Consider the following 15836-nt stretch of genomic DNA (forward strand, 5'->3'; position numbering starts at 1 on the left):
CCCTGGGACCTGAACCTGGTTCTCTCAGCGCTCCAGGCTTCTCCTTTCAAGCCTCTGCGGACGGTTTCCTGGCGACTTCTGTCCTGCAAGGTTATTTTCCTTGTAGCCATCACCTCTCTTCGGAGGGTGTCCGAATTGGCTGCACTCTCCTGTCTGGAACCTTTCCTAGTGTTCCACCAGGACAAGGTGGTTCTTCGTCCGGTCCCTTCCTTCCTTCCTAAGGTGGTCTCCGCCTTTCATCTGAACGAGGACATCGTTCTCCCCTCTTTGTGTCCTTCCCCTTCCCATCCGCGGGAGAGGAAGCTTCATCGCCTGGACGTTGTCAGGGCGCTCAAGATTTACCTGGAAGTAACCAGCTCTTTCAGGCATACTGACTCGCTCTTTGTGGTCCCGGAAGGGTCGCGCAGAGGGATGGCGGCATCCAAAGTTGCTATCGCTCGTTTTGTCAAGATGGCTGTTACTGAGGCTTATCTCGCCAAGGGCAGGGTTCCTCCCCTTGGTGTTACCGCTCACTCCACTAGAGCGGTCGGGGCTTCCTGGGCTCAGAGAAATCGGGCTTCTTCGGAGCAGATTTGCAAGGCGGCCACTTGGTCCTCCTTGCACACCTTCACCAAGTTCTACAGGGTGCATACTCATGCGTCGGCTGACGCTGCTTTAGGCCGTCTGGTGTTGCAGGCGGCAGTTGATTGATGCCTCTGGTGTTGGTTGAGTTTGTTCTGGTCCCTCCCTTCTGGGACTGCTCTGGAACGTCCCATGGTTTCCTGTGTCCCCCAAGGAATATGGGCGAGAAAAGGAGACTTTTGTATTACTTACCAGTAAAGTCTCTTTCTCGCTCTTCCTTGGGGGACACAGCACCCGCCCTTCATTGGGTTACAGTTGTGGTTCCGGCTTGGTTGCCCCCGTTGGGGCTCGACAGTTCTTTTTCCGGTTGGTGGTTATCTTTCACTACTTGGACACGCAACTGGCAGTCTCTTCTCCAGGCTGAAGGGTATAGCTGATGGAGGAGGGGCTTACAGCTTTCGCTTAGTGTCACGCCTCCTAGGGAGCAGAGCTATACCCATGGTTTCCTGTGTCCCCCAAGGAAGAGCGAGAAAGAGACTTTACTGGTAAGTAATACAAAAGTCTCCTTTTATCCAATGGACAACACCTTTAATATAAACTAATTGCTAAGGCTTATTTCATATCACGTTTTGAGCCTTTTGTCAGGAGTGTATGTCTGGAGGACTTAGAGCACCCGTCACCAGAATGCAATGCATTTTGCAGGGAGCAGGTTGGAGAGCAGGTGGAGCGGAGCAGTTTGATGTATAGTTTTGTGAGAAAGAAACTCAGTAAAACTTGTAATTTATACCTTTTTATATCTGCAGCCCTGTGAAGAGCTATCGGTACAGGAGGGGAGGTGTTATTAGTGTGACTGACGCCTATCTTTGTATGCACAGAATCCTGTATCGATAGCTGTTCACAAGAAGTGGAAAAAGCAAAGCTAGAAATGTATGAAATACAGGTTTTACTGACTTTTCCCACAAGAAGATGTATCAATCTGCTCAGCTCCTCCTGCTCTATAACATTTTGCTGTCAGATTTATTTGGTGATGGGGCCTCTTTAGTATACATCTGACGGAAGGCTCAAACATATCCGATTGTATAGGCATCCACCCCACACACACACACACACACACACACACACACACACACACACACACACACACACACACACACACACACACACAGTCCCTCTCTATAGCACCGTAGTGCATTCACTAATGAATTATTTTGCAGAATTTAATTTACAGCTTAATGAAATCTAAGCTCTTGTGTCCTCTGTATTTCCAGTATGACGACCTCTTGAGCCAGTTTGGGGGAATGCAGGTAGCCTCGTCGGTATCCTCGTCGTCGGTATCCTCGCAGACACTTCCCACACCAGAGCCTATTCAGCCACAGAGATCTGGGAGTAACATTGAACAGTACATCCACGACCTTGACAATAACTCTTTTGAGCTTGATCTCCAGTTCTCCGAGGAGGAAAAGCGGCTACTGTTAGAGAAGCAAGCCGGTGGAAACCAATGGTGAGTCCTCGTAATGTATGGTGAATGGCAATTGTGACGAGTCTAGAGGCGAGTCCCCATCCTACTCACGTCTGTGCACAGAAGATGCCATCTATATATGTCATTTTATAAGATTATTTTCTCACTTTTATTCATCTCAGCTGCCACTGAATAGACGTGGGGTGCACAATCTTTACAGGTCTATGGGCCACATTATCATATTGATCCAATCCAAAGGGTCACAATGAAAATTAAAGGGGTATTACCATATGACCTGAAATGGGCCATCAATATAAAAAATCCTGGACAACCTGTTGAATATCTTCTATATAAAAAGAATCTTCATATAAAAGAGAGGATAAAAAAAAAATATATATATATATAAAATTATATGATCCTTCAGGCAGACATAATTGCCTCTAAGTTCTTTTATCGAGTATCTTAATTTTATTTGTGCAAGCAGTGAAACAAATGGACAATTGTCAATGCAAAAATACAAACCAAGAATATACAATTGCAAAGACAAACAATGAAGCTATAAAATAATACCCAAAATACGCCACACGGTGGTGCTAACACACCACTATCTCACCAGCACAGTACTACTTAAAGAGGACCTTTCACCAAAAAAAAAAAGTAAACTAACAACACTACCTTATGCTGCTGCTGCCAGTGATGCCCAGACACGTTTTCTTATTTATAATGGACCCCCCGTTCGTCCGCTTTGCCCCCCGTTATGTTTGGCGCCGAATATGCAAATGAGGCGCCTAAGTTATAGTAGGCGTCGATTCCCTAGGTATGGTAGGCGGTCTTCTGTCTCCCTTGCTGCCAGCGCATCCAATCGCAGCGCTCGGCTCTTAGCAAGGGAGACAGAGCTCAAGTTCTCGCGAGAACTTGTGCTTGCAGAGTTCCGGAGGGGTGATTTTTACACTTACCCGAACGATGCCGTCACTGCTGCTGCTGCTGCTGCTGTCTTCTGCGCTGGGGACTCCGAGACGGCGCCGGCTCCGGAACTCTGCAAGCACAAGTTCTCGCGAGAACTTGAGCTCCGTCTCCCTTGCTAAGAGCCGAGCGCTGCGATTGGATGCGCTGGCAGCAAGGGAGACAGAAGACCGCCTACCATACCTAGGGAATCGACGCCTACTATAACTTAGGCGCCTCATTTGCATATTCGGCGCCAAACATAACGGGGGGCAAAGCGGACGAACGGGGGGTCCATTATAAATAAGAAAACGTGTCTGGGCATCACTGGCAGCAGCAGCATAAGGTAGTGTTGTTAGTTTACTTTTTTTTTTTTTGAAAGGTCCTCTTTAAAGTTTACCTAACTTTTAACAAATAGACCAATGATTTATATTCCAGGAGAAACTTAAGATCTTCTGTTTACCAAACAGGCTATAACAAAACACAGATTAATACAGGAAAAATAAATGTTATGCCTTATGACCAATCAAAAATTTATGATATTAATATGACAAAGTATCCAGCTCGGCAATCAGACTACGGAATATAACTTCCAAGGGTTTAGTCCTCTTCAAATGTCAGATATTCCATTAGCAATATGCATTTTTGCTAAGAGAATAATCAGCGTTATGGAGGCGCCTAACACTATATATTCCCACAGTATGGGGACTTTTGGCTATATACTGAGAGAAATATCTTATTAATATCACAAGCAATAAGCACTATATACGTTACCGGGTCAAAGATAGACAGAGTTTCAGATAGGACCAGTTCTCAAGAACTTTCCTAGTAGTCAAAAAATAATCCAAGTTTCTTTTGGTATATTTTTCTTGTGATCAGTTTCCTTTGTGAGTTTTTCTTTTGGTTTGTGAGTCCTCCCTAACTCTCTGAACACGAGTAATTATTCCCCACCTTATCTAAGAATCATCCCCTTCTGGATTAGGGATTTCCTATCAGGTAAGGTGGGTGTATTTGTATGCTAATAACACAATGATGTCTTATTAACCCTTGACATGGTATAAAACAAATGGTAAAATAATATAATAATGTCCATCTGCCTCCAGATGGCACTGTTGTAACATCAGACTTTTAAGTGAAAACTTAGATAACGTGGCTTTATTTTATTAGGTACCTTTTTAACCTTTCTCAACGTAAATCAAAGAGGAGGGATACTTCTCTGACACTCTGAAGTAATCTTTCCCAGACTTAGTAGAACCAATTTGATGGTTCCCATACCATCTTATTTATGGTCAGATAAGAAATACAATGGGCCTTACACTCGCACTGTGGGTTTGTATATCTAACTGTCCAAGCTATTGAGTAACGACGTCTGGAATAACATTAGCTTTTCTGAGAAACTTCCAACAGCAGAAAACCTTTAGTGCTTTCTATACCCCCTGAGACTATATTCACTGGGTGATACGGCATAAAGTATTACCTTAATATTTGGTTATACTATATATCAATATTGCATATTATACATGAATTATTGATATGTTTATACTAAAAAGCTAAATAAATGCAGACATAAATATATATAATACTTATAAATATATGAATAGACATCACACACCAGATGTGTCTTAAGGAGATAAATTCTTATCTTGCCATGAAACAACCATGGTTCCCTTCAGACAGACATGTCTGGAGAAGCTAGTATACTCCCCATAGATAAACGCACATCTTTTAGCAATCACTTTTAAAATACAATGTCCGTTCATATTCACGATGACTCTTATATAAACTGAACTTGCCACGAACTCCTCTTGGCCTCTTCAGCCACATAACAGAACTTTGGTTCAAGCTGATTTCCTCTTAAAGGCAATGAGCATTCATTTTGGCTATAATAGCATTAGATAATACTGTACACTTATGAAAATGCACAACAAACCCCTTTAATACTTCAGTTGGTTTTGTTTTGCTAGTATGGCTTTGTCCTCTTACGGTATAATGTTAACTGAATCCCTTCCATGTTATTTTACTTCCCTCTTTTGGATGATGAGTATATTTTTACTATCATTACAGGCACCAGTTTGTGGAAAACAATTTAATACTGAAAATGGGTCCAGTTGATAAAAGAAAGGTGAGTGAAGTTTAATGTGACCCTCTTTATTTCCAGGCGGCAGAGAAGACCTCCGATCCTACCAACCATGCATGCAGGCAATAGAAATATCGCCAGTTCCATGCAGCAGATTGTTCTCTTGGCAAACGAGCACGTCCTGTTGCTGATTTTTATTTTTATTTTTTTATTTCATGCTCTCACTGCCTTATGTGTTCGTGTTTGGTCTCTCAGGGGTTGTTTGCTCGTCGGCGTCAGCTTCTTCTTACAGAAGGACCACATCTATACTACGTGGATCCAGTAAATAAAGTCCTGAAAGGAGAAATTCCATGGTCACAGGAGCTGCGCCCAGAAGCAAAGAATTTTAAAACTTTTTTTGTTCATACTGTAAGTATATAATGTAAAAGAGCATCTGATGCCAAATGTGTTCTCCCAAGGATATTCTGTAAAATGATGCCTACTTTTAGTGTCTGATGAGTCTTAGGGGTTTATTGGTCTCAAACCTAAGGGCAGGGGCCACATGGAGACATTTGGACACCGGATTGCCACGTGCTAACCTCATATGGTAACCTTTTGCTGTGTTCAGATCTTGGGAATGTAATTTGCAGTAGCCCAAGACTAAAGCTTGGAGCTTTTGGGGGGTACTCTGACCAATTATGGTTGCTCTTGCTCATCAGTCAATGTGCTGGAAAGGGGAACAGATCTCTATAATGAATGTTCATAAGTGGCCATTATATACAGTTTGGAGATCGATGCTCTTTGAATAGAAGTCTCTGTATTGCTTGTATAATAAAAAGGTAAAAACATGACCTCTGTGTGCTGCTTCACATGCCGGTGTAACGTTACATTACCCTACTTCGTGAGACTTCCCTACCTCGTAACTTCCGGTCGCACCGGAAATGACGCGAGGAGGCGTGCCGGAGTTGTGTCGATCTGCGCATGCGCAAAACGACGGTTTAGGGAAATCTCACAGCGGAGTTCAGCTGGACCTCGGGACACTGCGCATGAAAAAATGGCCATCAGATCTCCCTACCCCCACACTGCGCAGGCGCGGAGATCGGATGGATGTTCTGTAGTTAGCCACGCTTGCGCACTGGGCCGCAATTTTTCCCTACCCTAAGGCTGGTGAGACTCTCCGGCGCATGCGCAGTGTCCTGGTGTCCAGCTGAACTCCGCTGTGAGATTTCCCTAAACCGTCGTTTTGCGCATGCGCAGATTGGCACAACTCCGGCACGCCTCTTCACGTCATTTCCGGTGCGACCGGAAATTACGAGGTAGGGAAATCTCACGAAGTACGGTAATGTAACGTTATACCAGCTGTAAACTGCGCGTGGTGTTCTTTTTGGCAGAACTGGGGTATTTCATGCAATAGCTGTTGTGTTAGAAATTTGTGAAGATTGACCGTTTTAAAGGGTTTGTCTCACTTCAGCAAATGGCATTTATCATATATCTTCATATGTGAGGATGTAGTTTTGATATACCCATCCAACTGTATTGTACAGTATTGCAGTGGATTTGAGGTGCAGAATCTGCCTTGGCATACCCTTAAAAGGGGTTGTCTCACTTAATTCTTTTTTTTTTTCATCTCATTATACACTGATCGTTTCAAGGGGTTACGACCACCCTGCAATCCAGGAGCAGTGGTCGTGCTTGCACACTATAGGAAAAAGTGCAGGCCTGTGCGCACTTATGCAGCCCCAGCCACCAGAGAGGCCTGCACTTTTTCCTAGTGCAGGCATGCTTAACCTGCGGCCCTCCAGCTGTTGTAGTTTTACAACTCCCACAATGCCCTGCTGTAGGCTGTTCGGGCCTGCTGGGAGTTGTAGTTTTTGCAACAGCTGGAGGGCCGCAGGTTGAGCATGCCTGAGCTAGTGCAAGCATAACCACCGCTGATGGATTGCAGTGGTGGTCGTAACCCCTGGAAATGAGCAGTGTATAATGTGATGGAAAAATGAATCAAGGAAGGCATTAAGGGCAATCACAATACATTAGTAAGTGCCTTTTCTCTACATGATAAATGCCATTTGCTAAAGTGAGACAGCCACTTTAAGGGTATGCTCAGACAAATTCCACACCTCAAATCCAATGTAATACTGTACAATACCGTTGGATGGGTATATCGAAACTATTCTCGCATATGCAGAAGTATGAGCATGATGCAGGTTTTCAAACCCACAGTATGCTCAATATATTGCGGAAAAGCAGCATGTTTAGGCTACATGCACACGACCCTATGTGTTTTGCGGTCTGCCCAAAAAAACAGATGCCATCAGTTTTTTTTAGGATCCATTGTAACAATGCCTAAAACAGACAAGAATATAGGACATGTTCTGTTTTTTTTTTTTTTTTTCCCGGGGCTACAGAATGGACATACTGATGCGGACAGCACACGGTGTGCTGTCCACATTTTTTGCGGACCCATTGAAATGAATGGGTCCGCATCCTATCCGCAAAAAAAACAGAACGGACACGGAAACAAACAACGTTCGTGTGCATGTAGCCTTAACCCTTTTTTTCAGTTGTGGTCTGCCCGGGAGGAGTGGCAATGCATGAGCCACCACCACCCCTCCAACCAAGAATGAGGACCAGAGCCCCTTAGACTAGGGCTACATAGCAATTTGTGCTACAAAGCATGAAGACCCCAATGTCGCATTGTCAATGGGGTCACGTTGCGACACCCCCAACGGACCTCGAGACAACTGTTGCTTTTGATTGAAAGTCGTATTAGACTTTGCCATCATACGATGCAAGCTTTTTTTCTTTTATAGCCAAATCGCATTTGTAAAATAGTGGAAGTCACACAAATGTTTTTGGTCATGAGACTTGCTATGTAACCGTAGTCTTATGCTTGGTCACACGTTTAGGTGTCAGAGACAGAAGTGAACAGTTTCATGTCGTGGCGCGATTCCCATGTTATCTACTGAGTCACTCTGATTTGTAACCAACATTTATTTATTTTTTTTCTACTCGGCAAATATTCAGATAAAACTGCCCGGCCAGACATTCCCTTATTATTTTTTTTTTTTTTTTTTTTTTTAACTCCTCCATATTACTTTTGCAGCCTAACCGAACATATTACCTGATGGACCCTAGCGGAAATGCACACAAGTGGTGCAAAAAGATCCAGGAAGTTTGGCGGCACAGATACCAGAATCACCAAAACAGCAGCATATAGCATCGCCTCTTCCACGTCTTGCAAGCTTCCCTCGTGCTGCTAGAGTCCCCGATTCAACAGATGAGCTTTACATAGCAGAACAGAAGAGAAAGCCCTTCTCCGCTCAACCAAGCCACCATCTCTCCATGGGAAAGCATATTTCAGAAATACACATTTGAAAACACAAAACAAACAAAAAAAAAACGTGGACATTAATGGAATCCAGGGTTTACCTTGCTTCTTCTCTGTGCTTCTGTTGAGTTACAACATTGCATATCGTTGCTGTGGTGATTTTTCTTGCTTTTGTGCACACCAGCTCTATATCTAGTGGGTAGGCCTTTGCTAGGCCAGCTTAGCGTACAGTCAGTAGACAACACAGATCATTGTACTCGTGCACATGGTGAGAAACTCCTGTACAGTCGTCTGTGGGACCCTTCATCTTTGCCTATTTTACTTATTTATTTTCTTTTTGTTTCTTGGTTTGGCAATGAGCTAGTCTGATCAGGGAGCTTTTACAACCTTGTACAGTAAGGAAAGAGAAACCCGTGCAGCCGATAAGGGTAACCGCTAGCCGTCGGCGCAGGGGGATCGGCTTACTTCCGTTGATAGTGCATTCGATGAGGTCAAACGCATGCTTCCAAACCTTCTCGTCTTAGGTGGTACTTCTACTTAGTACATGAACTGTGCACCTATCACACAGACTTAGAAATAATGAGAAGCAGGGTAAGAAGAAGAAAAAAAAAAAAAGTATGAAAGTGTGTTGACCGTAGCACTGAATATATCATCGTACATTTTTATTTATATATATATACACATATAGATATAAAGTTGTAAAGAAGAAAAATCCTATATCCCAGATTTTATCCTCACAGTCTGGAAGAACCATTCTCTTCACTGCGTCCTGATATAGCTGCCGAGCTCCCTCCTGCCTCAGGATCCATTTATAAGGAGATCCTTTATTGTCACCATATTATTGAAAAGCACTTTGTGGATTTTTAAAAGGCCAACCATTATTTTTATTTTTTGGGGGTGGGGGTGGGAGACGGGGGGGGGGGGGGGGGGGGGGGGGGGCGTATAGGAATGCTATAAAGACTGTTCTACTGACTCGTTACATTTACCCACAGAGAGATGATGTTTTACCATAGAGCTGTGTCCGTTCATTGGCTTTATGTAATATCTGCCTGCTGCTATTTCAACACATATTTTTTGTGTTTTTTTGTTTTTTTTAAAATAGGGCCACAAATCTTACAGACCAGTCAGGCTTAATTGTCAGAGAGGATTTACGGTACTTGTCACATCCCAGATATCAATTTCTGAATAAGTTCTATTTAGGGTCAAAAACATTTCTGTAAGTAAAAGGAAAAAAAATATATATATGTATGGATAGCGACGAATATAGAAGACCACTCGCTTGTATACAGTTTAGGCAGATGTGTTCTATAGAAGTGTAGCTAGTGTGACCGATGCATTAGAGCAGGCATCCTCAAACTGCGGCCCTCCAGCTGTTGTAAAACTACAACTCCCACCATGCCCTGCTGTAGGCTGATACCTGTAGGCTGTTTGGGCATGCTGGGAGTTGTAGTTTTGCAACAGCTGGAGGGCCGCAGTTTGAGGATGCCTGCATTAGAGGCTGCGGCGTCTCCTCCTTAGGGCGGGTGGAATTGATCATCACTTTTGACAGAGCTGTTTTCCCAGCATCAGCACCACTCTTGTCCATAGGCTGTGCCTGGTACGTATGGACAATAATGATGCTGTTTCAGTCACCTATAACTCATTGAAAAGGGGTTCTCCCATTAAGAAAACCCTATTTCCATATATCCTGTTAGCAGAATCCTAAATTAAAGGGCATCTGTCAGCAGCTTTGTACCTATGAAACTGGCTGACCTGTTACATGGGCGCGTGGCAGCTTGAAGGCATCTGTGTCGGTCCCATGTTCATATGTGCCCGCTTTGCTGAGAAAAATGATGTTTTAATATATGCAAATGAGCCTCTAGGAGCAACGGGGGCGTTGCCATTACACCTAGAAGCTCTGCTCTCTCTGCAACTGCTGCGCCCTCTCCTCTTTAATTGATAGGACCAGGCAGTGAAAACGGCATCATGCCTAGCCCTGTCAAAGTGCATAGGACGTTGCAGAGAGAGCAGAGCCTCTAGGTGTAATGGTAACGCCCCCGTTGCTCCTAGAGGCTCATTTGCATATATGAGCTTTATTTTTCTCAGCAATGCGGGCACATATGAACATGGGTCCAACACAGATGACTTCAGCTGCCAAGTGCTCATATAACAGGTCAGCCAGTGTCATAGGTTCAAAACTGCTGACAGACGCCCTTTAACATAGAGAAGGTCCTCTGTTCAGGATCTTCATCATAGTGGAGAGCAGACAGAAGGACAATCTCCCGCTCTTGAGGACCTGTCCTGTCTACCCAGACAGCCCATTGAATTGAATGGACACTGTGTAATACTTCATTTCCCCTGTGGGAGTGCTGCAAGGAAACTGAACCCTTACTGCCAGGTTTTCCCCACAGATTACAATAGATTGCTGAGGATCCCAGCAGGGAGAGCTGCTTATTGTCAAGGGCCCTTTCTAACAAGTAGGGATTGTTTAAAGCTGAGAACCCCCTTTTAAGGACAGGGACATTATGGTGGTAATATGACTGTTGAGGGACAAGACGGAAACGAAAAAGGATCCCACAGACCAGTTTTAGTAGATGTGTGTGATGGGTGAGTAGCGCAGCCGGCTGTGCTGGTTTTCTGTTATATATCTACCTAAAACCAGTCTGTAGGCTTTTTCATTTTAATAGCCTTATCCCTGCCGAATATTTTAAAGTGGTGGTTACTACATCATACAATATGGCTGCCTCTATCCGGGACGAGTCCTCTAGCCTCTCGTCACACAGCTTGGTGCCCTTTAAGAATAACCGGCGAATTTCTACCAGTAAAGCAATGGTGTCTCTACAGTACTTGGAACCATATTGGGCTCAGGAGCGGGAAGCCTGATGACATCATCCTAACGCTGGATGTGTAGCTCTTAGACTACTTTAGGATTTACCCAGAGCGCCCTGCTCTGCAATACTACGTCTGGTAACATTGACGCCTATGCTGCTCAAAAGGAACGCACATGCAACTTGCACAGTGACCTTAAAAGAAGATAGATAATTATTATTATAATTTTTTTTATTTTTATTTTTTTAAGATATATTCTGTGACGCAGCTAGTATAAGAGCCTGGTGGGGGATAAAAGCGCTCACATAGACCACAGTCTAGGTTTAACACGCTGTCTAATAGGCCTCGATTGGTGGCAGAGTTTATAGTACTGCTGAAGTTAGTTACAGAATTGAAATTCTTGATAGTACGTTGGCTTTCATTTCAGGTTGGTGGCAGTTTCTGTTTTTTTTTTTTTTTTTTTTTTCTCTTCTTTTACTGTTTTGTAGCTGACTGTAACTGTGATGTACAGGCTAAGCTTAAAAAAAAACAACTGAAAAAAAAAATATGACGAAAACAAATAATGCAATGATAGGATATTCACTTTTTGTATTTTTATTCTTGTATAAGGTTATTTGCTGGCTAAATGTTGGCCTCTAGTTCAGTCTGTGTTATTTAAATTCTAATATATGAATTATTTGGATTGAATTCATGTTCCGGGCCACGTTGTTGTATGTATTGATGTACAGCCATGAATGTGAATAATTATTGTAAACTATATTTTACAACTTTTTTTTTTTTTTTTTTCTGGCTTTATTATATAAATTTTCTATTTGGTCAATGATTTAATCATATTTCTCATAATTTAATGATTTTTTTTTTTTTGTTTCTTCTTTCCAAATATTTGTGCCCCTAGATGTTAGTAACTGAATGAGGCATTTTTCACATATGCTCGATTTAGTCTTGTAATAAAAAGCATGTAGGGTTATAGGTGTACAAGTTGTCTGTTTCTTTATTTCCCATTTTAATTTTTTTTGCAGGAAGTTCTGAAAGTTTTTGACGTGTGAATGTGTGTGTGTATATATATATATATATATATGTGTGTGTGTGTGTATGTGTGTGTGTATATATATATATATATATATATATATATATATACACATAAAGGAAAAATGGCGGCACTGGCTATAAATGAGTAAAAAATAGGGTGCACGTTCCCAGGGAATAGACTTCTCACCCCACAATAGAATCCAGAAAAAGGACGGCACTCCAGTAAGATGAAAAGAATCGATGATACCTTTATTCAACCATCCGGTACAACGTTTCGGCTCTAAATGAGCCTTTTTCAAGCTTGAAAAAGGCTTATTTAGAGCCGAAACGTTGCACCGGATGGTTGAATAAAGGGTATCATCGATTCTTTTCATCTTACTGGAGTGCCGTCCTTTTTCTGGATTATATATACACTGCTCAAAAAAATAAAGGGAACACAAAAATAACACATCCTAGATCTGAATTAATTAAATATTCTTCTGAAATACTTTGTTCTTTACATAGTTGAATGTGCTGACAACAAAATCACACAAAAAATGGAAATCAAATTTTTTAACCCATGGAGGTCTGGATTTGGAGTCACACTCAAAATTAAAGTGGAAAAACACACTACAGGCTGATCCAACTTTGATGTAATGTCCTTAAAACAAGTCAAAATGAGGCTCAGTAGTGTGTGTGGCCTCCACGTGCCTGTATGACCTCCCTACAACGCCTGTGCATGCTCCTGATGAGGTGGCGGACGGTCTCCTGAGGGATCTCCTCCCAGACCTGGACTAAAGCATCTGCCAACTCCTGGACAGTCTGTGGTGCAACGTGACGTTGGTGGATAGAGCGAGACATTATGTCCCAGATATGCTCAATTGGATTCAGGTCTGGGGAACGGGCGGGCCAGTCCACAGCATCAATGCCTTCGTCTTGCAGGAACTGCTGACACACTCCAGCCACATGAGGTCTAGCATTGTCTTGCATTAGGAGGAACCCAGGGCCAACCGCACAAGGATATGGTCTCACAAGGGGTCTGAGGATCTCATCTCGGTACCTAATGGCAGTCAGGCTACAGCCCTCCAAAGAAATGCCACCCCACACCATTACTGACCCAATGCCAAACCAGTCATGCTGGAGGATGTTGCAGGCAGCAGAACGTTCTCCACGGCGTCTCCAGACTCTGCCACATGTGCTCAGTGTGAACCTGCTTTCATCTGTGAAGAGCACAGGGCGCCAGTGGCGAATTTGCCAATCTTGGTGTTCTCTGGAAAATGCCAAACGTCCTGCACGGTGTTGGGCTGTAAGCACAACCCCCACCTGTGGACGTCGGGCCCTCATATCACCCTCATGGAGTCTGTTTCTGACCGTTTGAGCAGACACATGCACATTTGTGGCATGCTGGAGGTCATTTTGCAGGGCTCTGGCAGTGCTCCTCCTGTTCCTCCTTGCACAAAGGCAGAGGTAGCGGTCCTGCTGCTGGGTTGTTGGCCTCCTCCACGTCTCCTGATGTACTGGCCTGTCTCCTGGTAGCGCCTCCATGCTCTGGACACTACGCTGACAGACACAGCAAACCTTCTTGCCACAGCTCGCATTGATGTGCCATCCTGGATAAGCTGCACTACCTGAGCCACTTGTGTGGGTTGTAGACTCCGTCTCATGCTACCACTAGAGTGAAAGCACCGCCAGCATTCAAAAGTGACCAAAACATCAGCCAGGAAGCATAGGAACTGAGAAGTGGTCTGTGGTTACCACCTGCAGAACCACTCCTTTATTGGGGGTGTCTTGCTAATTGCCTATAATTTCCACCTGTTGTCTATCCCATTTGCACAACAGCATGTGAAATTGATTGTCACTCACTGTTGCTTCCTAAGTGGACAGTTTTATTTCACAGAAGTGTGATTGACTTGGAGTTACATTGTGTTGTTTAAGTGTTCCCTTTATTTTTTTGAGCAGTGTATATAATGTGTGTGTGTGTATATGTGTATATATATTCATAGAAAATCAACGCAGCACTCTTTATTCACACGTGTGCCACAAAATAGGCAACGTTTCAATCCCCTTCTGGGATCCTTCTCAAGCCAAGTATCCCGGAAGGGGATTGAAACGTTGCCTATTTTGTGGCACACGTGTGAATAAAGAGTGCTGCGTTGATTTTCTATGAATATACAAGCCTGTTGTCAAAGGCGAGACGCTTGCACCGGATAATCTCTAAAGTGAGTGCTGCCGGAATTCACATTATATATATATATATATATATATATATATAATAAAAAATTAAAAAGTCTACACTCCCCTGTTAAAATGTCAGGTTTCTGTACTGTAAAAAAAAATGAGACAAAGGGCTCATGCACACGACAGTATTTTGCGTTCAGCATACTGGCCGTTTTTTTAGTTCAGTATGCGGTACATATACTGAACCATTCATTTCAATGGTTCAGCAAAAAAAAAAAACTGTCTTCGTTTGCATTCCGTTTCAGTATTTCCGTACTGTAAAAAGATAGAACATGTCCTATTCTTGTCCGCAAATCACGGTGCTTGGCTCCATTCAAGTCAATGGGTCCGCAAAAAAAAACGGAACACATACGGAAATGAATCCGTATGTCTTCTGTATCCGTTCCGTTTTTGCGGAACCATCTATTGAAAATGTTATTCCCAGACTATTTTTTTCTATGTAATTACTGTATATGGCATACGGAAACACAACGGATCCGTAAAAAATGGACCGCAAAACACTGAAAAAGCCATATGGTCGTGTGCATGAGCCCAAAGAGAAATCATTTCAGAACTTTTTCCACCTTTTTAATGTGACCTATAATCTGTACAACTCCATTGAAAAACAAACTGAAATCTTTTAGGTGGAGGGAAGAAGAAAAAACTAAAATAATGTGGCTGCATAATTGTCCACACCCTCTTATAACTGGGGATGTAGCTGTGTTCAGAATTAAGCAATCACATTCACAAATCCTGTTAAATAGGAGTCAGCATACACCGGCCATCATTTATAGTGCCTCTGATTAACCCGAAATAAAGTTCAGCCGCTCTAGTTGGTCTTTCCTGAAATGTTCTTAGTCGCATCCCACAGCAAAAGCCGTGGTCTACAGAGAGCTTCCAAAGCATCAGAGGGATCTCATTGTTAGAAGATATCAGTCAGGAGAAGGGGACAAGAGAATTCCCAAGGCATTAGATATACCATGGAACACAGTGGAGACCGTCATCATCAAGTGGAGAAAATATGGCACAACAGTGACATTACAAGAACTGGACGTCCCTCCAAAATTGATGAAAAGATGAGAAGAAAACTGGTCTGGGAGGCGACCAAGAGGCCTACAGCAACATTAAAGGAGCTGCAGGAATATCTGACAAGTACTCGCTGTGTGGTACATGTGACAACAATCTCCCGTATTCTTCATATGTCTGGGCTATGGGGTAGAGTGGCAAGACGAAAGCCTTTTCTTACCAAGAAAAACATCCAAGCCAGGCTACATTTTGCAAAAACACATCTGAAGTCTCCCAAAAGCATCTGGGAAAAGGTGTTATGGTCTGATGAAACCAAGGTTGAACTTTTTGGCCATAATTCCAAAAGAATATGTTTGGCCCAAAAACAACGCCTGGTGGTGGCAGCATCATGCCAAGGGGCGGTTTTTCTTCAGCTGGAACTGGGGCCTTAA

General features: G+C 43.1%; 1 protein-coding gene across 1 annotated transcript in view; it reads left to right on the plus strand.

Moving 5' to 3' along the window:
* PDPK1 (3-phosphoinositide dependent protein kinase 1) overlaps window positions 1-9582 on the plus strand; it is a 50267-nt gene extending 40685 nt beyond the window's left edge. The window contains exons 11-14 of the mRNA XM_040439364.1: window positions 1830-2062; window positions 5027-5084; window positions 5295-5447; window positions 8122-9582. Coding sequence (XP_040295298.1) covers window positions 1830-2062; window positions 5027-5084; window positions 5295-5447; window positions 8122-8235 — 558 coding nt within the window. The 3' untranslated portion in view covers window positions 8236-9582. The remainder of the gene's footprint in view (window positions 1-1829; window positions 2063-5026; window positions 5085-5294; window positions 5448-8121) is intronic.
* Window positions 9583-15836: the final 6254 nt, after the last annotated feature.

Source organism: Bufo bufo, chromosome 7 (assembly GCF_905171765.1).
Source record: "Bufo bufo chromosome 7, aBufBuf1.1, whole genome shotgun sequence".
NCBI classification, from domain to species: Eukaryota; Metazoa; Chordata; class Amphibia; order Anura; family Bufonidae; genus Bufo; species Bufo bufo.